The sequence below is a fragment of the Amblyraja radiata genome, chromosome 9 (assembly GCF_010909765.2).
Source record: "Amblyraja radiata isolate CabotCenter1 chromosome 9, sAmbRad1.1.pri, whole genome shotgun sequence".
Classification (NCBI taxonomy): Eukaryota; Metazoa; Chordata; class Chondrichthyes; order Rajiformes; family Rajidae; genus Amblyraja; species Amblyraja radiata.
The window spans coordinates 52,499,595-52,524,819 of record NC_045964.1 but is presented as its reverse complement, the minus strand read 5'-3'; the positions used below and the strand labels follow the sequence as shown (position 1 = coordinate 52,524,819).

Genomic DNA, 25,225 nt, shown 5'->3' with positions numbered 1-25,225 from the left:
CTTCCTATGCCAGAATAAATGACAGACACAATGATTATGTGGAACTGTGCGGCAGGTGCCTAGTTCAATTTACAAATAGAGCCCGACAGAAGGAAACGGGCCCTTCCAAAGTCAAAGTCAAAGTTATTCGTCACATGCACCAACGAAGGAGCAGTGAAATAAATTTGCCAGCAGCGATACACTTAAAAAAAGAACATACAATACACAATAGAATTTAACACAAACATCCACCACAGCATTGTTCACTGTGGTGGAAGGAACAAGTTCAGTCAGTCCTCCTTCTTTGTTCATCCGTGGTCGGGGCCATAAACCCTCCGTAGTCGCCACTACAGACGGATGTACAGGCCCTCTCGTCAGGATGATCTAAACTCCGATGTCGGGACAGTCAAACACACTCCGCGGCTTGGAGCGCCCGAATTGGCACTTTCCTACTGGATACCGCGGCTTCGGGATGCTATAGGCCGCAGGCCGACGGTCAGAGCTCTTCTCCGGCGGTCCCCGGCAAGGGATCCTAGACTCCTGATGGCAAGTCCATGCCACGCTCGCAGCTAGAAGCTCCGCAGACCACAGCCCCATGATGCCAAAGTCACCAGGCCAACGATCGGAGCACTCCTCTCTGGCGACCCCCAGCAAGGGTTCACCCGCTCCGAGATGGAAATGTCCACGCTGCGCCTGCTACTGAAGCTCCGGGCCCGACTCAGGGAAAGGCCGCTCCAATCCAAGCTGTTAGGGCGCGAGGGAAGCGACATGGAAAAAGTCGCCTCTCCGTTGTGGAGGCGACCGAAAAGCAGTTTTCCCCTTTTCTCCCCCACTACTCCCTACACAAGACATACAGAGAGACACCTAAACTCGCATTTGGACACACCAAAAAAACCCCAAAAAAGTAAAAACAATGAAAACGCTGCTGGCAGGGCAGCCGACTCGTAGCGACCCCCACAACATGCATCATGCAACCATTTTGAACATTTATATTAATCCCACTTGGTTGTGCCAAGATTGTGCCCTAATAAATTTAATTTCACCAAAAAATGAGCACAAGGACATGCAGAATATAATTCTAGTTAAAACTAAAGTCATACATAAAATTGTTTCCATTTTTAGGCATAAGTTTATGTTATAAGAGTTTAAGTTGTAATAAAGAGAAATAAAACGGAAAGACCTAATATTTATTGGAGAGGGTTTTCCATATCACATTGAGAATGGTTTGGAATGAGAAGAATGCATATATTCTGGTCACAGAATACAATTTGAGTTTGTCTCTTCATTGCTTTTGTGTCTATTTAAATAGTTTCCCTATGAAAATGATTAATGGGCTTGTCAACCTGTTAGGAACCTCACAGCACAGATCGCATCCACAGGTTGGTAAGTTTATGCTGCCATAAAAATGAGTGCAAGGTTGAGCGGGGTGGGGGTGGGAGAGAGATGTTGAGTAAAGTATGGTTTGCAGAGCCAGGATAAGATTGGTTGAACAGGGAACATGTCACGTCGAGTGAAGTTTATTGTCAAATGCACAAGTACGGTGAGATACAGGTTCAATGGAAATTTTGTTTGTAGCAGTATCATAAGCACATAGACTAGACCAGTGGTTCCCAACCTTTTTTAGCTCATGGCCCCCTGTGGCCCTCCCTGACATTATTAACGGAAAAAAGGTGCCCCCCTTCATTGAACCTGTGGCCCCTTAAATCCCCAAATTTTTCTGTGCCCCCCCCCCCCCCTGAAATTTGCCATGTGTCCATATGCCCAGGTTGGGAATCACTGGACTAGACCAACTGACAACACAAATTATACAAAGAAAAGAGTTTGCCAAAGCAATACATTAGTGTGAAAATACAATTAGTAAGCATGTCCATGCTAGTACAAAAGGTAATCCATAGAATTCCATTGCTGAGGTAGGATTAAGATTGTGCAGGTTGGTTCAAGAACCTGATGGTTACAGAGAAGCAGCTGTTCCTGAACCTGATGGTGTGGGTCCAAGTTTCTGAACCTCTAGCCTGCTAGTGGTCAGTGAGAAGAGGGCATAGCTTAGATGGTGGGGACCCTTGATGGTGGATGCTTGAGGCAGCATGTTGATGTAGGGAAGCCAATGTCCCTAATGGACTGGGCTGAGCCCACTACTCTACAGCCTCTTGAGTTCCTGTGTGTTGGAATTGCTGTACCAGGTCATGCAGCATTTAATCAGGATACTTTCTACAGTAAATATATCGAAGTTTGTTAGAATATTCAGTGAAATGCAAAATCTCCTTAAAGAAAGCGGAAACGCTGGTGCACATTCTCAGTCCAGGCCCAAGACAAGTCATCCAAAATGGTAATAACAAGGAATTTTAGGCTTCCATTCCCTCCACCGCCACTCCACCAATGAAAACTGGCACCGAGTCTACCAATTCTGCTGAGGGGAACCAAGCTTACTTGGGAGCTGGAAGCAAACAATCTAATGGCTGCCTTGGAAGGCAGGGTTGGATAATGATTTACCCCATGCACAAGGTAGTCCTCATCTCTATTAATCTGTCAGATTTCTGCAGAATGGAAAACCTAGTCTGCCAAAGTAAGACCTAAAAATGAAATACAATCTGAGACAAGCAACCATACTAAAAGAGCCAACATTTATCAATGCTTATTTTCTATAAGTAGATTAGTTGTCCACCCCCTTTCAAACTAAAGATATGCACATTATGTCTGGATTTGAGATCTTTATTTTTATTTCAATCCCACCTAAACATAACTTACTGAATTTTAAAGAGTAAAATTTGTGCTGTTACTGTTTGAGCTGCACATGGCTGATCTATAATCTTAGATTATATCTGAAGAAATGCAAGTAACGGTCAAATTTTTTTTTAAAACGACTTAAATACAAACTCTAGAATCACCTCAGTAGAAACATAGAAAATAGGTGCAGGAGTAGGCCATTTGGCCCTTCGAGCCTGCACTGCCATTCAATATGATCATGGCTGATCATCCAACTCAGTATCCGGTACCTGCCTTCTCTCCATACCCCCTGATCCCTTTAGCCACAAGGGCCACATCTAACTCCCTCTTAAATATAGCCAATGAACTGGCCTCAACTACATTCTGTGGCAGAGAATTCCACAGATTCACCAATCTCTGTGTGAAAAATGTTTTTCTCATCTCAGTCCTAAAAGATTTCCCCTTTATCCTTAAACTGTGACCCCTTGTTCTGGACTGTCCCAACATCGGGAACAATCTTCCTGCATCTAGCCTGTCCAACCCCTTAAGAATTTTGTAAGTTTCTATAAGATCCCCCCTCAATCTTCTAAATTCTGGCGAGTACAAGCCGAGTCTATCCAGTCTTTCTTCATATGAAAGTCCTGACATCCCAGGAATCAGTCTGGTGAACCTTCTCTGTACTTTCTCAATGGCAAGAATGTCCTTCCTCAGATTAGGAGACCAAAACTGTACACACTACTCCAGGTGTGGTCTCACCAAGACCCTGTACAACTGCAGTAGAACATCCCTCCTCCTATACTCAAATCCTTTTGCTATGAATGCTAACATACCATTCGCTTTCTTCACTGCCTGCTGCACCTGCATGCCTACTTTCAATGACTGGTGTACCATGACACCCAGGTCTCGTTGCATCTCCCCTTTACCTAATCGGCCACCATTCAGGTAATAGTCTGCTTTCCTGTTTTTGCCACCAAAGTGGATAACCAGTAATGACGGTGATAAGAAATGGGACCAAGAGAATGAGCTTGGAGCCTTCCTGGTCTACACAGCTCGGCCACACGGCTTCAATAAACTCATCAATAGCAGCCATGAATGGTACCTATTAATAAATACATAGGAATTATTGATGCCCATGTATATTGCACTGATTCATGTTAATAACAATATTTGTTGATCTAACCACATTTAATCAGTGTAGAAATATGCTGGAAAACCAAGTGGATTCAGAACATTACACTTTGCAGCCAAAAACATACTGTTTTTGCTAAAGATTATGTTGTGGGCTTGGATATTATTTATGCAGTGAATGAAGAAGTGTTCTGAGCTAAGATTCTGAAAAAAGACACTGTGACTGCATCATCCTCCCTTAACACCCACCCACCCACACGACTCAAGCATATTAGTGCCGCAAAACAATATGTGGATCCAGGGATTTGCATTCAAGACAGATCCGAACTCCTAAACTCCATGAATATTAATACATACAGAGCCTTTCAGATGTTCACACTGGTGAAACTAGCTCTGTTTCAATCTGTAGCTATTTTGAGAATCAGAAGAAGCCCCAGAACATTCTTAATCCAAATGGTTTTGTGTTTAACTCATAATTGTGCTGTCATTTGTTCTGCTGCATCTCAGCCCCTGCAACCCGGTTTCAATCCACACCTCGGGTGATGAATGTGTGAGGTTTGCATGTCATGCTTGTACCGCTGTAGGTGGTCTGGTTTCTTCCCATATCCAAAGGATGTGGCTAATAGGTTAATTAAGCAGTGTAAATCATCCAAAGCATCAACATATGGCAAGAGAATCAGAAAGAAGATGATGGATATGCAAGAGAGGAAGGTCACAGGGAGATAGACAAAAACGCTGGAGAAACTCCCTGGTCAATTCGTCCTTTCCCACCCAAACCACCCTCTCTCCTGGTACACCGGGAATTACAGACCAGTTAGCCTGACTTAGGTGGTGGGAAAGATGCTGGAGTCAATTATTAAAGAGGTAATAATGGGGCATTTGGATAGCAGTAAAAGGATTAGTCCAAGTCAACATGGATTTATGAAAGGGAAATCATGCTTGACTAATCTTCTGGAATTTTTTGAGGATGTGACATGTAAAATGGATGAAGGGGTGCCAGTGGATGTAGTGTATCTAGACTTTCAGAAAGCCTTTGATAAGGTCCCGAACGGGAGACTGGTGACTAAAATTAGAGCACATGGTAATGGGGGTAGGGTGTTGACATGGATAGCAAATTGGTTGGCAGACCGGAAGCAAAGAGTAGGAGTGAACGGGTCCTTTTCAGAATGGCAGGCAGTGGCGAGTGGAGTGCCGCAAGGCTCAGTGTTGGGGCCGTAACTGTTTACCATATATATTAATGATTTGCAACACTAGCAAGTTTTTGGATGACACAAAGCTGGGTGGCAGTGTGAACTGTGAAGGGGATGGTAGGAGGTTGCAGGGTGACCTGGACAGGTTGAGTGAGTGGGCAGATGCGTGGCAGATGCAGTATAATATAGATAAATGTGAGGTTATCCGCTTTGGCGGCAAAAACAAGGGGGGCAGATTATTATTACAATGGGGTTAGGTTAGGTAAGGGGGAGGTACAGCGAGACCTGGGTGTCCGTGTACACCGGTCACTGAAAGTCGGCGTGCAGATACAGCAGGCAGTGAAGAAAGCTAATGGAATGTTGGCCTTCATAACAAGAGGATTTCAGTATAGGAGTAAAGAGGTTCTTCAGCAGTTGTATAGGGCTCTGGTGAGACCACATCTGGAGTTTTGTGTACAGTTTTTGTCTGCTAATTTGAGGAAGGACATCCTTGTGATTGAGGCAGTGCAGCGTAGGTTCACGAGATTGATCCCTGGGATGGCGGGACTGTCATATGAGGAAAGATTGAAAAGACTAGGCTTGTATTCACTGCAGTTTAGAAGGATGAGGGGGTTTCTTATAGAAATATATAAAATTATAAAAGGACTGGACAAGCTAGATGCAGGAAAAATGTTCCCAATGTTGGGCAAGTCCAGAACCAGGGGCCACAGTCTTAGAATAAAGGGGAGGTCATTTAAAACTGTGCTGAGAAAAAAACTTTTTCACCCAGAGAGTTGTGAATTTATGGAATTCCCTGCCACAGAGGGCAGTGGCGGCCAAATCACTGGATGGATTTAAGAGAGAGTTAGATAGAGCTCTAGGGGCTAGTGGAGTCAAGGGATATGGGGAGAAGGCAGACACGGGTTATTGATAGGGGACGATCAGCCATGATCACAATGAATGCCGGTGCTGGCTCGAACGGCCGAATGGCCTCCTCCTGCACCTATTTTCTAGGTTTCTATGTTTCCCCTGCAACCCCAGGAAATGCTACACTTGTCGCTTTACCTCCCCCCTTGACTCTATCCAAGGACCCAAGCAGTCTTTCCAGGCGAGGCAGAGGTTCACCTGCACCTCCTCCAACCTCATCTATTGCATCCGCTGCTCCAGGTAGCAACTGCTCTATATCGGTGAGACCAAGCGCAGGCTTGATGATCGCTTCGCCCAACACCTCCACTCAGTTCGCACTAACCAACCTGATCTCCCGGTGGCCCAGCACTTCAACTTCCCCCTCCCATTCTGAATCCAACCTTTCTGTCCTGGGCCTCCTCCATGGCCAGAGTGAGTCCCACCGTAAATTGGAGGAGCAGCACCTCATATTTCGCTTGGGTAGTTTACACCCCGGCGGTATGAACATTGACTTCTCCATCCTTCCCATCCCCTTCCCAGCTGCCCCACAGCCTACTGTCTCCACCTCTTCCTTTCTTCTCTCTGCCCCCCCCCCCCCGCCCCCCATCAGTCTGAAGAAGGGCCTCGAAGGGTTTCTCCAGCATTTTTGTCTACCTTCAATTTTTCCAGCATCTGCAGTTCTTTCTTAAACATAGGTCACAGGGAAATGAGGGAGAATGAGACTTGCTATGCCATGAGCGTACATGGATATGAAGGACCAAAAATCATTCTCAAGTAATATATAAAAATCATGGAACACAATGTTCCGGCTAAGTAAGCAACGCTGTTCGAAATATAATTCTTAAAAGGAATTATGTGTGGTATTTGCTTTCTCCTCAGTATGTTGGTAAATACACTTCCACATAATTTCATAATAGAGGTGACGAGAGGCTCGCTCATTGTCTCTGACATTTCCCAGCTCATTCCCTTCCAGCTATTCTCAACCCAATTTATATTGCATTACACTCTCGCTTCTTCACCCAGTTATTGAACTTTCCATTCTTTTGATCAGAGCACCAAAACAGCACTAATTTACCAAAGCAAAAACTTAATGCTCTCGCTACCTCTTCTTTCTTAAATATAATGCAACCGCAGTCCAACCCAACTACAACTATAGGGTTCATCATCGACCTTGGGTGGAGCTTCAAACTCCAGATCAGATTTATCAGGCTGCCCCCAGTGCAATCTCACATAATGTTCAATCTCACTTATTGCCATTTTCAGCTTGTTTCATCACCTCTTCCCACTGACACCATTTGTCCGGCATCCATCCCTTATCTGGTTCTATTCATCACCTTCCGTTCTTATCAAATTACATAATCTGAAGTCCTTTACAGTCTGCACTAATCACCTCCCAGAGTCGGTTGGTATCTCCACCCTTCCCTCTTCCTCATCTAGTTCCATCTGCCCATCAACCCTTCCTCAATTGGAACTACCTGTCACTTGGCAGTTCCTGCCTCACCTCTCCCCCTCGCCACTTTATACTGGTTATCTCTCCTTCATATTTTGTCCTGATGCAAGATCTTGGCCTGAAATATTGACCATTTATTTGCCTCCACTGACACACTGAATTCCTCCAGCAGTTTTTTTTCCCCTTCAGATCCCAGCATCTTCTGTTTCCCAAGAATATATTTATTTCCACTTCCACCTTATATTAAGTTCACCTCATCAAATTAAATTGTGCTAAATGGAAACTGGTGCTGACCTGCTACCTCAAGTCCCTGTTGGCTTCCACTGGCTCTTTGTCTAGTTATGTATACCGATCAGACCGAATATTTACATTGCGGATTCCACACTGCAATTATATTTGGGCCCTAGAAGACCACATTTGGACAATTATTGTAAAACTGATCTCCCTGCCACCTTCCCTTCCATTTGAGTGAGTAAGTGGTTTAGAAAGGATACGAGGAAGAACTTTATCACCCAAATGGGGGCTGGGATCCGGAACACGGTTTGAGTCGTGATTGAGGCAGGAACTCTCATAACATTTAAGAAGTACTTGAATTGCCAAGGCATTGAAGGTTACAGACCAAATGGCGGTAAATGGAATTAGTATCGATAGATACTTAACAACTAGCACGGGCAAGGTTGGCTGAAGATTTTAATTCTGTGCTGTATAACTCAATGATTCTATAACCTCGTGTCTCCATCAGCAGGTTTTGACACTTTTTGGATCTAAAACCAGTTATGAAGTACCTTATGAAGGATATTTCACTACAAAAAGAAAATAAAGGAATTAAATACGAGCTGTTGTGTGCAGATGAACATTCGCCCACTGCTATCAGACTATTGAACCAATCACCATTTTCACCTCCTGCTTCCCGGAGATGCTGATAACCAAATTCTTACAGAATTGTACGGCTGGTACAATGAGCCATATGATCCATGCCTGCTTCTATGTTGTTATATTCTCAGTTCCATCTATTATTTCACGTTCTCATCAAGATTTTGACTATTCAAGCAGACATTTCTGCGTTTTCACAAAGAAGTCTCCAATCCAATCAGTAGATGATGCTTGTTGTCACTAGCCCAGTCACCATCAGCTCTGGATCACCTGGTAAGATGACCACACTGTACTAGACACTCAATAGTGGCATATTGCCACAGAAAACCCTAGGCAAATTATGTAGGCCTATTGCACGAGTAATTAATGGCATGAGCCATGCATTATCTCAACTACAGAATTTGGCCCAACGTGTTCAAATCTTTGTATAGGAACAAAGCCTCATTGAAAAATCCAGGTTAAGCGTTAAATAACGCAAGGCTGGAATCCCATACCTTATGCTTCAGAAGGCGAGCAAAATGACATTTATAAGAAACAGGAATAGCAAATAACTCCTGCTGTGTACATATTTTTAACGATACTTATAGGTGAATGAATCTCCATGTTAGATTATATTGACTCATGCCATCTGCTGCATAACCTCATTAAATAACCAATTTAAACTCCATGGTATGAAACTGTGTTTGATTACGGATTACTTTTAACACCAAAAACCCACAAATTCATAAAAATCAAAGGTTTATCATAAAGTATTTATACTTCCACATCACAGATGTTAAGTAAAGAATTCAAGTTCCCAAAATGCATCTTTTCTCATCATAAGTAGTTGCATGCAAATTATGTTTGTGCTTTCCAGCTGGAAATAGTTTTCTGATAATCGCTACAATTGTTTTTCTGCCCCTATCACACACTTGCTCACAACGTTGTGGTTTTCCTGTCATTTTCTCACACCGACCTATTTTATCCCACCTCAACAACTGCCCTCGCCTTGACAAAACAATAATTCTCACACTTTTGGCAGCATGTGTGTGCAGACAATGAGATTCTGAGGAAAAGAACCATCACAGTCAAAACCAGTCTTGTGCTGATCTGATGGCTGATATCTATTGGGCAATTTTCCATTTTTGCAATTACTGTACAGTAATCACCTGCAAGCATCCCAGCTGTTTATATACTTCTCAATCATAAGCTATTCAGGACATAGTGTTGATCCCTTCCAGTCGTCTGGTTGAGATAAGCTAATTTAGCCATCTTCAGATTTCACGCCTATGCTCAGTGAATAAAATATGCCACCATCACAAAACATGTCCTACATATAAAGGCATTAGCTTTTGTTCAAGGTAGACAAAAATGCTGGAGAAACTCAGCGGGTGAGGCAGCATCTATGGAGCGAAGGAAATAGGCAACGTTTCGGGCCAAAACCAGCTTTGGTTCATTGGTAGTTCTTACTCTGTACCAGATCATTATGGGTCAATTCCACTGCATATACATGGGTACCTAGTGCAGATTGGCAAGATCATAAAAAGTACAATGAAGAAGTCTTGTATTCTTTTGAGCAAGACATTAAACCAAGGTCCTGTTTGTCCTATTACAGATAGTCCCCTGGCAGATTTAAGATGAGCTGGACAGTATTCCTGGCCCACAATGATATGATAGCGACAAATACAGAAACAAATTACTGGGTAATTTCTTTCAATGCTCTTTGTGAAATCTTCCTGTATGTAAATTGGCTCTTGCTTTTCCCTATATCTATCATCTCTATCCTTCAAATGGAACTTAATTATCTGTCAGACGTGCTGGCACATCCCAAACTTTAAAAAAATGGCAAAGTGTTTTGTTTCTATTTATTTATTAACCCAAATTGATAGTGAATGTACAGCAAACTAACTGCATGGAATACATTCTCATAAACTCAACTACATGGGTATATTGCTCACGCCATGACAGTTTCCCACATAATCTAACACCTCGCTCATTGAAGTGTCCACTTGAACCACTAGTAACCATAGAACTTGTCATTCAGGCAGATTCCAGTGAATTTTGTTTTTTTAAAGCTTACAAACTTGCATCCTAATACTCCGATATAGAATTTCTCCACACTATGGATGCTTAGACATATTGATCTTTAATGCAACTCACAGATTCAAACAGCCCTTTTATAACAATGAAAGTATACTGTATATTATAACATACCATATATAATAAACAATAGTGTGGTTGATTCTGAACTTTGCTAATATCTTGGTACAGTAGTTCTGAATTAACATTTTAAGAAACAGAAATTTGCAGGTAATTGGCTCCTGAAGTCCATGCCACTAAAAAAAATCATCCATTGGGTTAATTCCACTTCTCAGATCATAGCTGTTCAGGGTGCGTTCCTAACCCCTGCCGATTTTTGTACAAAAGAAAATCCTTCTACTCACGCAAATCAATATTACCCTTAGTTATTGACCTCTTTGCTAACAGGAATAGGTTCACCCTAACCAGCCTGTCAAACTTTGGCTGAAGAAGGGTCTCGACCCGAAACATTATCCATTCCTTCTCTTCAGACATGCTGCCTGTCCCGCTGAGTTACTTCAGCTTTTTGTGTCTACCTCACAAATTTTTATGCACCTCAAGTAAATTTCCCACATTTCAAATAAACAACGCCAGCCCAACCAATCCTTCCTCGTGAAGAAAAATAAATAGCAGACCCTGGAAATCCGAAACAGAAACAGGATTTGTGGCACCAGTCGCAGATCAGACATAATCTGTGGAAAGGGAAACATTTCAGGTAGAAGACCATCTCACAAAGCGGGCCTTTGATCTGGAGCAATCTGTCCTCATAAACATCTTCCGGCGATGCTAGCATCCTTGTAAAATCTTTGGAATCTTTCTTAGACAAGAATATTTTTCCTGTAATGCCTCTTGCAGAGCCACGCTGTTCTTCTACTCCAGGAATAAGAATTAATTGCTGAAATACTGTCCCGCTGAGTTACTCTAGCATTTTGTGTCTATCTATGCTGAAATTCTCTTTGATTAAAAAGAAACAAGGGAAATGCACAGCCAGAAAGAAATCTTGCAGTTATGTAGTTAAATGTAGTGCAATGTAGTTAAATAATCATATTATTTTTAAAGTACCCCTGACATATGGTCACTTCATAGAACAGTATAGCACAGGAACAGGCCCTTTGGGCCACCATGTCTTCCCCCACCATGATGCCAATCCAACATAAAGCAATTTTCTACACAGCATCTCTGTCCCTCTATTCCCAGTCTAACTGACTCTTAATCAATGCTATTATATCTGTTTCTACCATCTCTGCTGGCAGAATGATACAGGCACCTACCACCACTCTCTATGTAAAGGTTCAGGCCTGGCAAGTTCCCCTAAAACTTTCCATCTCTCATTGTAAACCCATACTCTCTAGTATTTGACATTTCCACCCAGGGAAAAACGTTTTTAACTGCCTACCCTATCAATGCCTTTCATAATTTTATTTACATCTACCTGGTCTCTCTTCAGCATCCAACATTCCAGCAAAAACAATCCAATTTGGTCCAACCTCTTCTTATTGCTAACACACTCCAATCCAGGCAACATCCATCACACAGTCCATCACACAGACCAAACGTCTGCATTTTTCTCTGAAGCCTTCACATTCTTCCTACCTTATGTGATAACATACTGCAATTTTCCAAATGCAGCTTAATCAAAAATTTCTACCTTCCCTTAAAACTCTTTAGGCACCTCAGAGTTACATTTTCTTTTGTGATGATGTACCTTGCAATAATGCACTCAGTTAGAACTAAAAGATAAGTTGTTTTTGAACATTTATTATATGCACCATGCTGGATAGAACTATGTGATAGCTAGCTCATAGACCTTCTTTTAGGAAGGAGATGAGGAGGAATTTCTTTAGTCAGAGGGTGGTGAATCTGTGGAGTTCTTTGCCACAGAAGGCTGTGGAGGCTTAGTTAGTGGATATATTTAAGGCAGAGATAGATAGATTCTCGATTAGTACAGGTGTCAGAGGTTATGGGGAGAAGGCAAGAGAATGGGGTTCGGAGGGAGAGATAGATTAGCCATGATTGAATGGTGGAGTAGACTTGATGGGCCGAATGGCCTAATTCTGCTCCTATCACTTATGACCTTATGATCTCCATTTCTGAAACCAAACATACCATGGAAGGGCACACATTTTACTCCGTGATGGCATGAATAGAGGACATGACTAAAGAGGACTAGCACATTCCTATTCACATTACAAACACACTTCAAACCCTGGCATTTGGGTTGTATTTAGTGATCCACACATATTTGCACTCCTGTGCATTGCTTCTGTTCTCAGTGACGGAGGGTTATTTGAGATTACCAGTCTATCAGACTTTTATCTGTGGGTGGACAGAAATGTACACATTTGACGACCATTAATGGACTTTTCTGGCATCCATAACTCAAAAGTAAGGAGCGTTATCAAATTCTCTATTTGCCTGGACTAGCAGTGCTTCTACTTCACCGATAAAGCTCATTAACATAGAAACATAGAAAATAGGTGCAGGAGTAGGCCATTCGGCCCTTCGAGCCTGCACCGCCATTCAATATGATCATGGCTGATCATCCAACTCAGTATCCTGTACCTGCCTTCTCTCCATACCCCCTGATCCCTTTAGCCACAAGGGCCACATCTAACTCCCTCTTAAATATAGTCAATGAACTGGCCTCAACTACCTTCTGTGGCAGAGAATTCCACAGATTCACCACTCTCTGTGTGAAAAATGTTTTTCTCATCTCATCCTAAAAGACTTCCACCTTATTCTTAAACTGTGACCCCCTTGTTCTGGACTTCTCCAACATCGGGAACAATCTTCCTGCATCTAGCCTGTCCAACACCTAGCCTATCCAACATCCAGGATAAAGCCACTCATTTCATAAGTGCCCCATTCACCACACTAAATGTTAACTGCATCCACCACCAATGCATTGTGGTTGAGGTATGTAACATCTACAACAATGCACCGCAGCAATTTACCAAATTGTGTTCAACAGCACCTCCTATGCCTCTGACCTCTATTGTTTAAAAATAAAAGGTGCTTAGTACGCCACCTCCATTGCAAAGATCATCATGGGCAGCACAGTGACACAGTGGTAGAGCTGCTGCCTCACAGCGCCAGAGACCCGGGTTCGATCCTGACGTTGGGTGTTGTCTGTGCAGAGTTTACATGTTCTCCCTGTGACCACATGGGTATTCTACGGGTGCTCCGGTTTCCTCTCATGTCCAAAAGACGTGCAGGTTTGTAGGTTAATTGGCCCTCTGTAAATTGACCCTAGTGTGTAGGGTATGGGCGATCATTGGGCACCACAAGCTCAGTGGGCCAAAGGCCCCATTTCCACACTCTATCTCTAAACTAAATCCTGACTTTAATATACGACACCACAGCTTCAACATTGTTCTGATAAAATCCTTGAACTCCATTACCTAAACAAGAATATCGTCACCATGACGTTCAAGCATCGTAACCTTTAAGGCCAATATCGACCGTCATTATACGCTGCCCATTCCAGTGATACCCATACCCCAGGAGATACCAACTCAAGACCTCTGGTAAGCAAAATCACCTCATGTTACTCTGGGGCTGTGAGCTAACCTGTACAGACAGCTCAATCCGTGTTGGGCCTGCAACTCAAAACGTTGGTCATCATTTAAGAGCCTCATCAAATAGCCATTTTTACCATTCAAAAGCCTAACACGTGATCAATACGAATGCAATCAAGAAACAAGAGTGGAAAGAGAGGAGAAATTAATACCGTCCAAATATGGGTCAAGAGGAGAAAATCTTTTTTTCCCCAAATTTCTCTTGAACCTAGATGTTCAGCCAACTAACAAATTTACATGATGTGGAAACATTTTGTTTTCTAAATATAAGCGACCATCACTGGGCAAAGCAATTTGGTTTGGAGGCTCCGAATTTTCTAAATTTTGTTAACCAATATCAGAAAGTTAAATGGCTCTGCAACTTTGATGTGAGAATATTGATTAAACTGGTACAATTTGTAATTACGCTCAGAACTATCTATCTAAGGTTTTTTATTTTAATACACTTTTCTTTTCTTGGTATGAATTTATTTGATCTGATTGTATTTTTAAAAGACACTGTTTACGTGCAGCATTTGTGCACAGAAGGAATGATATTTGCCTTAACAATAAATTCACTTTAAAAGGTCATGGCCAATGTTGGCTTCTGCATTGGTCAGTAAACGGCAGCCAGGAACAGCTGTAATGAGTTCTGGCATTTTAAACCTCACTGTTACGGGTTGAATATTATTTTATAAAGAAAACTCGTTGTAGAGTCATGGGGTAACTTATATTCTCAAACCCAGCATGCATGTTTCCATAAAGCCTTTCCGAACTGCAAGAACAATATTCAAGTAAATGTCAGTCTGGGAATGTCACATATATCAAGAACTTACCCAGCCCTCGAAGGTTTTCGTGCCAGTTTTCAGTAACTCCTCGAACTGTAAGGTGCAGTTGGCCACGAAGTCATCGTACCCGATAGGGGTGTCGTGGAAGACGGTCAGTTCGATCTCGCTGCTTCTCCATATCCGAGTGCTGAAGTCCTCGTTGAACGTGGGGCGGCTGGTTTTCTGCTTGGTGACCGTCTGCCCGACCCTCCGATTGTCAACTTTCACCATGACATACGGATCCAACAACTGGTAATTCTTGCTGGATATCGAGTGCCGGAGAGCGCAGCGGGTGGGTTTCAGATCCACAGCCTCTCCGATCTTCACCTTCAGGGAGCCGCTGAAAAGCACCATCCTTGCACCCCTGTCAGCCCGGCTTGGGGAAGGTACGCGCTGCGGGGACTGGAACTAGGTCTGGGACTGTTCTGACTGTCAGAGATACAAGAGGCCACTTGAAAGTGGAAACAAAATAAAAATAAATACCAGAAACATAGACACAAAAAAAAACGCTGCTTAATTTGATCGCGGGGTGGGGAAAAAAGTTAAAGTTGAATGTTGCAGGAATGACAAGCAGTAGATTGCTGGTTTTATTCGCCCTTCTCCCTCCTCGACAAAGCGAGTTGGCCACGAGTAAACATCACAGGTGTGGGGGGAATGAACCCGGACGAGCCCCCTATATCGCGCCGAGGCGGAGCCCAGGGGAAGAGTCGACCGCACTTCTCCTCCCGCACTTGTTAGCGCTTCTCCCGGTCACTCTGCCCCGCCTGGCTCGGTGACCCGCTCTTCAAACAGTCGCCCCGGACAACCCCGTTCAACGTGAGCGCCTCCGAGCCAAGTGTTATTTTCTGTCACCCGAGCACCGTGATGCAGGAAGCAATTACACACCAAATTTCCGTGTGTCAATAGGCGAGGTGTGTGGGGCTTTAAATAAAGGAACACACTCCAACACAGCGCGTCCTACCTTCTGACAAAGGGTATTTGGAATTGAGTAGTCGATCTCAAACAACAAACTTATTTAATGACTTTTTTTTTAATCACAAAAATAGTTATCTTATTTTAAGAGTGCATGTTGCAGGGGAATTGTGGTGGTTGTAGTCCACTGTTCCTCTTGCTACAGACAATTTGAACATGAGGAACTACGATTCCCAGAAGACAAAGCGAGTGCTTTTATTCCGCGTTTCTAATCCAACCTTGCTCTGGTTGTGATTGGCCTTCATAATGTAAAAGTTGGCGAATGACTGCCGACGAACCAATGGTCTCGACCAATCGATGGCTGGCAACTATTTCCCCACCACCACCGGTTGTTGGAACAAGGAACTGCAGATGCTGGTTTACACACAAAAGGACACAAAGTGCTGGAGTAACTCAGCAGGTCAGGCAGCATCTCTGGAGAACATGGATAGGCACTGTTTCGGGTTGAGACCCTCCTTCAGGATGAACGTGGGTAGGCAACGTTTTGGATCGAGACCCTTCTTCAGTCTGAGGAAGGATCGCGACCCAAAACATCGCCTATCTGTGTTCTTCAGAGATGCTGTCTGACCTGCTGGGTTACTCCAACATTTTGTGTCCTTTCCCCACCTGTTGGGCGGGCTGTACGATCCAGGTTCCAGCATCTATAGTCTTTTGTGTCTCCATCCTTATATACAATCAGGCAAATGTTTTGTTCACTTAGTTTACGAACAATAGATGACATGATTCTCCGATCCCAATCGTACTTTGTTTTCCTTAAATATCTTTACAGTGTGAGGGTGTGGCAGGCAGTGTTTTTCCAGAATGCAACAACCCTCTGGATGAAAATGTTTTCCTCATGTCCCCTCTAAATCTCTTACTCCTCACATTAAACCTAAGCCTTCTGGTCTTGCACATCTCCCCCTGTGGTACCCTTTCTTAAGATCCACCCTATCTACACCTCATAATTTTTGAATACCCCTATTATGTCCTTCCACTGCCTCCTCTGCCCCAAAGAAATCCAGCCTATTCAGGCTCTCTTTATAAGTAAAACACATTCCTACAGCTCTTCCTTTCCCTCTTCCCCATCCTTCTCCCTCTTCCTCCCTTTCCCTCTCCCCATCCATCCAATTTCCCACTTTTCTCCTCTTCCTGCTCTTATCCTTCCTGCCTCTTCTATTCTTCTCCATCTTAACTTTCCGTCTCTCCCACCACTTCCCTCACTTCGCTTCTCCATTCTTCCATTTATCCTTTCTTTCCTTCATTATCCCCTTTGCTCTCTCTCTCCTCCACCTCTCCTACCTTTCTCCCTTACCCTTCTCCATATCTCCCAGACTCATTTCCTCTCCTACCCTTTCACTTGGCTTCATCACCCTCCTCCACATTCCTTTGCCTCCCCCCCCCCTCGTTCAGTCACTTTCTGTGCCCTCTCCTCTCTTTTTCCTTCTCCGTTTTCCTTCTCCCTTGTTCCTTTCATGTTTGCTTTCTCTTCAAAATATTCCTCCTCTCCACTTGTCCCCTGCTGTACTCCCCATTTTTATCTTCCTCCTTCTTTCTCTCCCTTTTTCTCCAACTCCTTCCTTGTCCTCTCCCCTTCAACACCAGAAAGCACACCAACGCCTCTACTTTCTTAGAATGCTTGGGAAGTTTGGCATGTCCCCTACAACTCTCACCAACTTCTACAGATGCACAATAGAAAGCATTTTATCAGGCTGCATCACAGCCTGGTTTGGGAACAGCTCCAACCAAGACTGCAATAAATTGCAGCGAATTGTGGATGTAGCCTGGACTATCATACAAACCAACCACCCTTCCATTGACTACATTTATACCTCACGCTGCCTCGGCAAGGCCAGCAGCATAATCAAGGATGAGTCGCACTCCCTCTTTTCCCTGCACCCATCAAACAAAAGGTATAGAAGGCTCCTCCCCTCCTAATGATCTCCTCCCAGTTAATTCCTCCTTCATGTATCCCCACCTCTTCCTTTCCTCCCACCATGCCTTTCTTCCTTCCTAGTCTCTCCCTCTTTTTTCTCCCCTTCCCCTCCTCTGCCCCTTTTATTCACCTACACATTTTCATCGCCCAACCATTTCCTGTCCCCTTTCCTGCTCTCCTTTCTTTCTCCCCTCCCCTCCCCTTCTCTCCTTCCACTTTTCCCATTTCTCCTTTTCCCCATTCCTCTTTGTTCCTTGCTCCCCTCTTCCTTCTTTTTCATGCAAGCTTTGCACCTTCCTCTCTCCTCTTTTGTTCCTTCCTGATCCCTCCTCGCTTGCGCCTCCTTTGCACTACCCTCCAAGATGAAGAAGGTTTCACTCGCCTCCATGCATGGAGTCCCTATGTGCAAATGTATGGCCTGCAAGTTAATTTTTTTGAAAACGTTGTGCTGGTGGCAATGTACGTTTTCTATATGATCATTTAAAATGGTGTGTGCGCATATATTATAAAACAAGCAACATCAAATGTAACACAAGAGAAAGTAATGAAGAAAAGTACCACAGTAATGTATGATATTTAAAGGACAATATAAAACTTAATTTGATAAGTGCTATTCACGTCATCAGAGACACGGATCTGGCCAATTGAATGTCCCAATTATGTAGGGGTGTCTGGCACATGGAATCTAAACTAAGCCTCCCATGTTGATGTCATCTGCAATACAATTATTTAGCTGCCTCTTTAAGAGCTCATTAACTTCTCCAAGATATTTTCATTTATTATAATTTTACATGCAACTCTCTAAACAATACATATTATACAAATATAAAGACACTTAACAATTATTTCCAATTATTTAAATTTTTCAAATAAATCCTGAATCCCAGATTTAACATTGACAGATGGATGGCAAGGGATATTTTAGGAAATTATGTGGATTAATTAAATTTGCTTTTGTAATAAATGTTAATAGTCAATCAGGAAGGAGAAACGATGGAAGCAATCCAATTATTTGGGGAATTTCAAAATCTCAACCTATTTTCAGGGCTTTTAGATTGAATGTTTTGCTTGGTTGTGTTCCATATGCATCATGGAGTGAATGTCAGGCATTGAATCGCGAATACACCATCTGCTGGTTTTGGATGTCACTGCACAGTTATCACAGGTTCTCATCATCTTCTTGATGAGCATGGCTTGTTTCCAAAGGTTTAAAAAATATGTAGGTACATTTGTCGCCTCTCCAGTTTCAATAATGTTACTGCAAAGAGAACAAAAATATTTAAGGCTGCAAAATGATTTGCTCTTTAGATTTTCTTATGGGGAAATGGTAGTGAAGGGATACAAATTACCATTGAGAAGAAATTGTAAAAGTGAAACAATTATTTTCTTTTTTATTTCTGCCTTTCAATGAAAATCAATGAAAATCATTTAAAGATCAAGTCACAGTATGAACTCAATTTCTTTCTCAATGGATGCTCCCTGAGTGAGTGCTTCCAGCATATTCGGTTTCATTTTATCTTATTTCTCAAGCTATAATAATGAATGAATGAATGAATGAATGAATAAGTTTATTGGCCAAGTATTCACATACAAGGAATTTGCCTTGGTGCTCCGCCAGTAAGTGACAACATGACATACAGTGACAATTAGGAATGACACATAAAAGATTAAACATTAATAATAAAACTAATTAAATAAAATTAATTAAATAAAATACCAGAGCAAAAGAAGGCTACAGATTTTAGGTTATTGAGTAGAGCTACTACTCGTGGAAAAAAGCTGTTTTTATGTCTGGCTGTGGCAGCTTTGACAGTGATTGATTGATTGTTCCGTGGTGGATTGATTGCGAATCACAGCATGTAAACAGGCTCCTCGACCTGCTGAGTTCACATCAAACATCGATCACCCGTTCAACTAGTTCTATGTTATCACATTCACCTCCTGCAGACTCGCGACAATTTACAGAGGCCAATTAACCTACAAACCTGCACACCTTTGGGATATGTAAGGAATCTAGGGCATATAGGAGCCCCATGTGGTCACAGGAAGAACATGCAAATTCCACACAGAAACACCCGAGGTCAGGATCGAAGCCACGTCTCTGGCGCTGTGAGATTGCAGTTCTATCAGCTTTGCCACTCTGCCACCTGGTCTGTGGGTAGATTATGCACAGCTCAGTTGAAGGATATGTTTTCCTCAATTTATTCTCTTCTCGAGGTTTTCATTTATGCTCATAAACACAGCCCGATGACTGTGTATAGTCATCATATGTTTTATTTTAAGATAAAAACAGAAAGTGCTGGAAATAATCACAGGCCTCATCTGTGGGAAGAGTTAGTATTTCTGGTTGAAGACACTTCATTGGAACTAGGAAAGAGACAAATTAAGCTTCTTAAATTGCAGGGAGATTGGAGAGATGGGTGGGTGAGATGGGAGGAGGGGGGGGGGGGGGATTCTGATAGCTTAAAACCAGAGTGGCCAGAAGAAAAGTTATCTGGTCAATGTGTGACTGGGAGCAGTTAGAGAAAAGGGAACATGGACAGGAGTAGCAAAATGGAGAGCAGGAAGACATGCCTGGCAAGTCAGACTGAAGTGGCTTCCACGCCTAGAGAGAAAAAAAAGAAAGGGGAGGAAAACACGGAACAAAAAAGCTCAGCCAGTATCAAAAATGAACAACTGATATACACATAGAACATAGAACAGTACTGCATAGGAACAGGAGCTTCGGGCTACAACTTCAATGCTGAACGTGATACAAAGTTAGTCTTTGCATATACATGATGGATATTCCTCCATATCCTTCATATCCATATGACTTTCTAAAAGCTTCTTTATTTAAATGGTCATTTTGATCCTTCTTTGATTGGGGCATTGAGTATAAGAATCAGGAAGTCATTAAGCAGCTTTATAGAACTTTGCGTAGACCACTTTGGAGAATTGCATACAGTTCTGGTCATCCCCATTACAGGAAAAGATGTGCAAGCTTTGCAGAGGGTGCACGAGAGGTTTAACAGAATGCTGCCTGGATTAGAGAGTATTTGCTATAAGGTATTAGAGGGTATTAGCTATCTTCTCCAGAGCATCAGAGCCTGAGGGGATATCTGATAGAAGTATAGAAAATTATGAGAGGTGTCGATAGGGTAGACAATCAGAACCTTTCACCCAGGGTGGAAATGTCAAAGACTACATAGAGGACATAACTTTATGATGAAACGGGAAAAGTCTAAATGATATGTGCGGGGCAAGTTTTTTTACCCAGAGGGTGGTGGGTGCCTGGAACGTACTGCCATGGGACAGATATGATGAGAGTGGCATTTAAGGGGCTTGTAGGCTGTGATATGCAGGTAATAGAGGGGTATGTGTCATGTATATGCAGATGAGATTTGTTCATCTTGGCATCATGTTCGGCACAGTCATGGTGGACTGAAAGACTTGGTCTTCTACTGTACTGTTCTATCTTCCATGTTCATTGTTTCATCCTTTTAGATTCTTAACAAGAAAAACACTAATGCCATCTAATACTAAATGTTGTACTATTTATTACAGTTTTTCTGGCAACATTGTCACCGAATACCATGGAAGTGGCAAAATATTAATTCCATCAGCATGAATCAGTTCCAAGCCCACATACTCCAGACAAAATACTGTAAACCTTTTCTTACCTTTTCCTCACTTTTTGTTGAAAGTTTTTAGAATATCCTGAAGTGGAATTCACTGCTATTTCCCTTTTTCATTAGCTGTTTATATTACTTATAATTGGTGTAAAGTAAATGATTAGCTGATTAGTAAAAATCATTACAATGCATCCCAATGACCCATTTATACATGAAAGAAAAAGCTTGTCATAAGAACCATCATACAAAGACGAGGGTACACAAAAATGCTGGAGAAACTCAGCGGGTGCAGCAGCATCTATGGAGCGAAGGAAATAGGCAATGTTTCGGGCCGAAACCCTTCTTCAGACTGGTCGGGGGGGGGGGGGGGCGGGGAGAAGAAAGGAAAAAGGAGGAGGAGGAGCCCGAGGGCTGAGGAAGGGGAGGAGACAGCAAGGGCTAACAAAATTGGGAGAATTCAATGTTCATGCCCGCAGGATGCAGACTCCCCAAGCGGAATATGAGGTGCTGTTCCTCCAATTTCCGGTGTTGCTCGCTCTGGCCATGGAGGAGACCCAGGCCAGAGAGATCGGATGGGGAATGGGAGGGGAAGTTGAAGTGCTGAGCCACCGGGAGGTCAGGTTGGTTAATGCGGACCGAGCGGAGGTGTTCGGCGAAACGATCGCCCAACCTCCGCTTGGTCTCACCGATGTAGATCAGCTGACATCTAGAGCAGCGGATACAATAGATGAGGTTGGAGGAGATGCAGGTGAACCTCTGTCACACCTGGAACGACTGCTTGGGTCCTTGAATGGAGTCGAGGGGGGAGGTAAAGGGACAAGTGTTGCATCTCTTGCGGTTGCAACGGAAAGTGCCCGGGGAGGGGGTGGTACGGGAGGGAAGGGAAGAATTGACAAGGGAGTTACGGAGGGAGCGGTCTTTGTGGAAGGCAGACATGGGGAGAGATGGGAAGATGTGGCGAGTGGTGGGGTCACGTTGGAGGTGGCGAAACTGACGGAGGATTACTTGTTGTATGTGACGGCTGGTGGGGTGAAAGGTGAGGACTAGGGGGACTCTGCCCTTGTTGTGAGTGGGGGGATGGGGAGAGAGAGCAGAGTTGCGGGGTATGGAAGAGACCCTGGTGCGAGCCTCATCTATAGTGGAGGAGGGGAACCCCTGTTCCCTGAAGAGTGAGGACATTTCAGATGCCCTGGTGTGGAACGCCTCATCCTGGGAGCAGAGGCGGTGTAGACGGAGGAATTGGGAGTAGGGGATGGAGTCCTTACAGGAAGCAGGATGGGAAGAAGTGTAGTCCAGATAGCCATGGGAGTCAGTAGGTTTATAGTGGATGTCGGTCAGAAGTCTATCACCTGTGGTGGAGATAGTGAGGTCAAGGAATAGTAGGGAAGTGTCGGAAATGGTCCAGGTGTATTTGAGTGCCGGATGGAAGTTGGTGGTGAATTGGATGAGGTCAGTCAGTTGTGTGTGGGTGCAGGAGTTGGCCCCAAAGCAGTCGTCGATGTAAAGGAGGTAGAGGTCGGGGATGGGGTCCTGATACGTATTGAACAAGGATTGTTCAACGTACCCGACAAAGAGGCAGGTGTAGCTGGGGCCCATGCTTGTGCCCATAGCTACGCCTTGTGTTTGGAGGAAACAAAGACGAGGAGGCTTTATATATTAGATCTATGAACAGATGGTAATTTGTGAATCAATCATCAATCAATGACAATTGAGTAGATTCTTCCTGCACATAACAACCTTCCTTTTTTTCTCTAGCTCTATTCCTGTCATTTGTGAAACAACTGACCTATTGTTTTGTCACCGTTCCAATATTGTTTGACATGATGAATATCCTACCCGATTACTGCTCGTCACATATCCTTGTATCAGCAGGCTATATCACCTTGAAAGATATCACCCATAAATTAATCCCACTGGTAGTCTGTTGTTCGTTTGATCAAGTGAACTGGATCGGGATTGGAAATATCCCTGGGCTTTACAGAGTGTGAAATGAGAGCAGTGCTTTTTTAGCAGATTAATAGGTGCCAATATGCATATCAATTAAAAATTAAGCCCTCTTCAGTTTTGATTTAGTGACCAAACAACTTCTAATTTAATAAACTAATAATTAAAAAGTATAAAATAAAAATAAAAATCTGAAAATGTGAAAATCTAGTTTTTATCTCTTCGGAGGTGTCTGTACGCCATATTGGATGAGAGTAACAACACCACAGCTACTCGGTCTGAAGAAGGATCTCGGCCCTAAACGTCACCCATTCCTTCTCTCCAGAGATGCTGCCTGTCCCGCTGAGTTAATCCAGAATTTTGTGCCTATCTTTGATTTAAACCAGCATCTGTAGTTCCTTCCTACACAGCTACTCATTTAAAATCTTTAATCCAATAGTTGAGGAATTTAATCTACAATTCACTGTCCATTTTACTGATGACAGTCAGAGGTCGGCACCACAGAGGTGTGAAGTGGGGCGTCGACAGGGGTAAGGCCTCGACGGTGGCAGCCGTGAAGCCTCGTGATGGCGGCAATGCCTCGCGGGTCGACCCATGGTCAATGAGAGTGCGGAGAACCAGCGTGAGGGGGGAGGGGAAGAACAATGGAGGACCCGGCATGGGGGGACTGCCATGAGGGGAGAGGGGAAGAACAATGGACAATGTGGGGGGGGGGCGGGGGAATTGGGAACAAAGGGTAATGTGGACCTGGCGTGGGGGAATTGCTGTGCTGGGGGGGGGGGGGGGATGGGCAAAAGGGGGAGCCGGCGTGCTTTATAACTTTGTCAGCGCTGTAGATGGCTGCTATTTGTATACATAGTGAATGCAACCAATGAATCTCACTGTGCTTAGTCACGAGACAATAAAAAAATCCTCCTCCTTCCTCCTCCTGCTCCTATGGTTGCCAACGGGTGTAGGTTGTTTTGGATATCAATCTCCAATAAACAGATTGAATTTGAAGATTAGAGTTGTTTAGGTATTGCAACATATGAATATAGAGATATCTTCACTTCACGTTCTTCTCACTGAACCATTACCCTGTGGAAGATTGTTCCAAAATATTCAAAGCAATCAGCACAACAGTGCAACCCATAGCAAACAACTGCAGATTAATTAGCACTCATTGTGCCCCCTGCTGCATTTCAACCATCCCTCTGGGGATTTTACACATCATTAAAACCAACGCTTTCATTTTCTTACCAAATTAATTTACCGAATGTTATAATAAAGTACATTACGAAACCCATTGGGATTTAATTAGGTTCACTCTTGGGATTTCAATGTTATCTGATGGAATTGTTTCTCTTTATGACTGACACCTTAACATTTATATTTCCACTGCTTTAAAAGGAACTTAATAGAGTAAAATATTAGCTGTTCATTACGATCATTTTTTTTCTTGATAGTGCCAAAGAAAGTCTTCTCTTTCATGAATGAAATTGTAGTTAATAGCAGTAGAAGTTAGTGCAACCAGTCATATTTTGTGCATCTTCAGAACTCTTCTGATGAAAGCTTTGATGGAAGGTAATTAGCCAGAAAATTCTAACTGTATAAATGTTAACTCGACATATCCTGCCCAGTTTAGTTTGGTGATCCAACATAGAAACAGGCATTTAGGCCCACTAAGTCCATGGTGACCATCGATCACCTGCACTCTAATTCCATGTTATCCTACTTTTACATCCTATACACTCGGGTCAATTTACTAAAGCCAATTAACCCACGAACCTGCACGTCTTTGGAATGTGGAAGGAAACTGGAGAAAACACACACAGACACAAGGCGAATGTACAAACTCCGCACAGTCAGTGCCCAAAGTCAGGATTGAACCCAGGGCTCTTGCTCTGAGAGGCAGCAGTTCTACTGTTGCGCCACCCTGCCTCCCCTGATGAAGATGTCCAGCATTGTTATTTCAGATTTCTGTCACACTCGTTGTTGTTTCCTTTTCAATAAGAGCTTTTCCCAACTTTCTTGTTTTGATACTTGCATGTCACAGGGTCTGCGAAACTGCCGTGGGAAATGCTATCAACACTAAATATACTGCTAGTTGCCACAAAATTTGCTTTCAAGACAGCAACAAACATGATTGGTTGG

General features: G+C 43.2%; 1 protein-coding gene across 1 annotated transcript in view; it reads right to left on the bottom strand.

Annotated features, from left to right (window-relative positions):
* prkch (protein kinase C eta) overlaps positions 1-15,574 on the bottom strand; it is a 200,309-nt gene extending 184,735 nt beyond the window's left edge. The window contains exon 1 of the mRNA XM_033027436.1: positions 14,660-15,574. Coding sequence (XP_032883327.1) covers positions 14,660-15,004 — 345 coding nt within the window. The 5' untranslated portion in view covers positions 15,005-15,574. The remainder of the gene's footprint in view (positions 1-14,659) is intronic.
* Between the last annotated feature and the right edge of the window lie 9,651 nt (positions 15,575-25,225).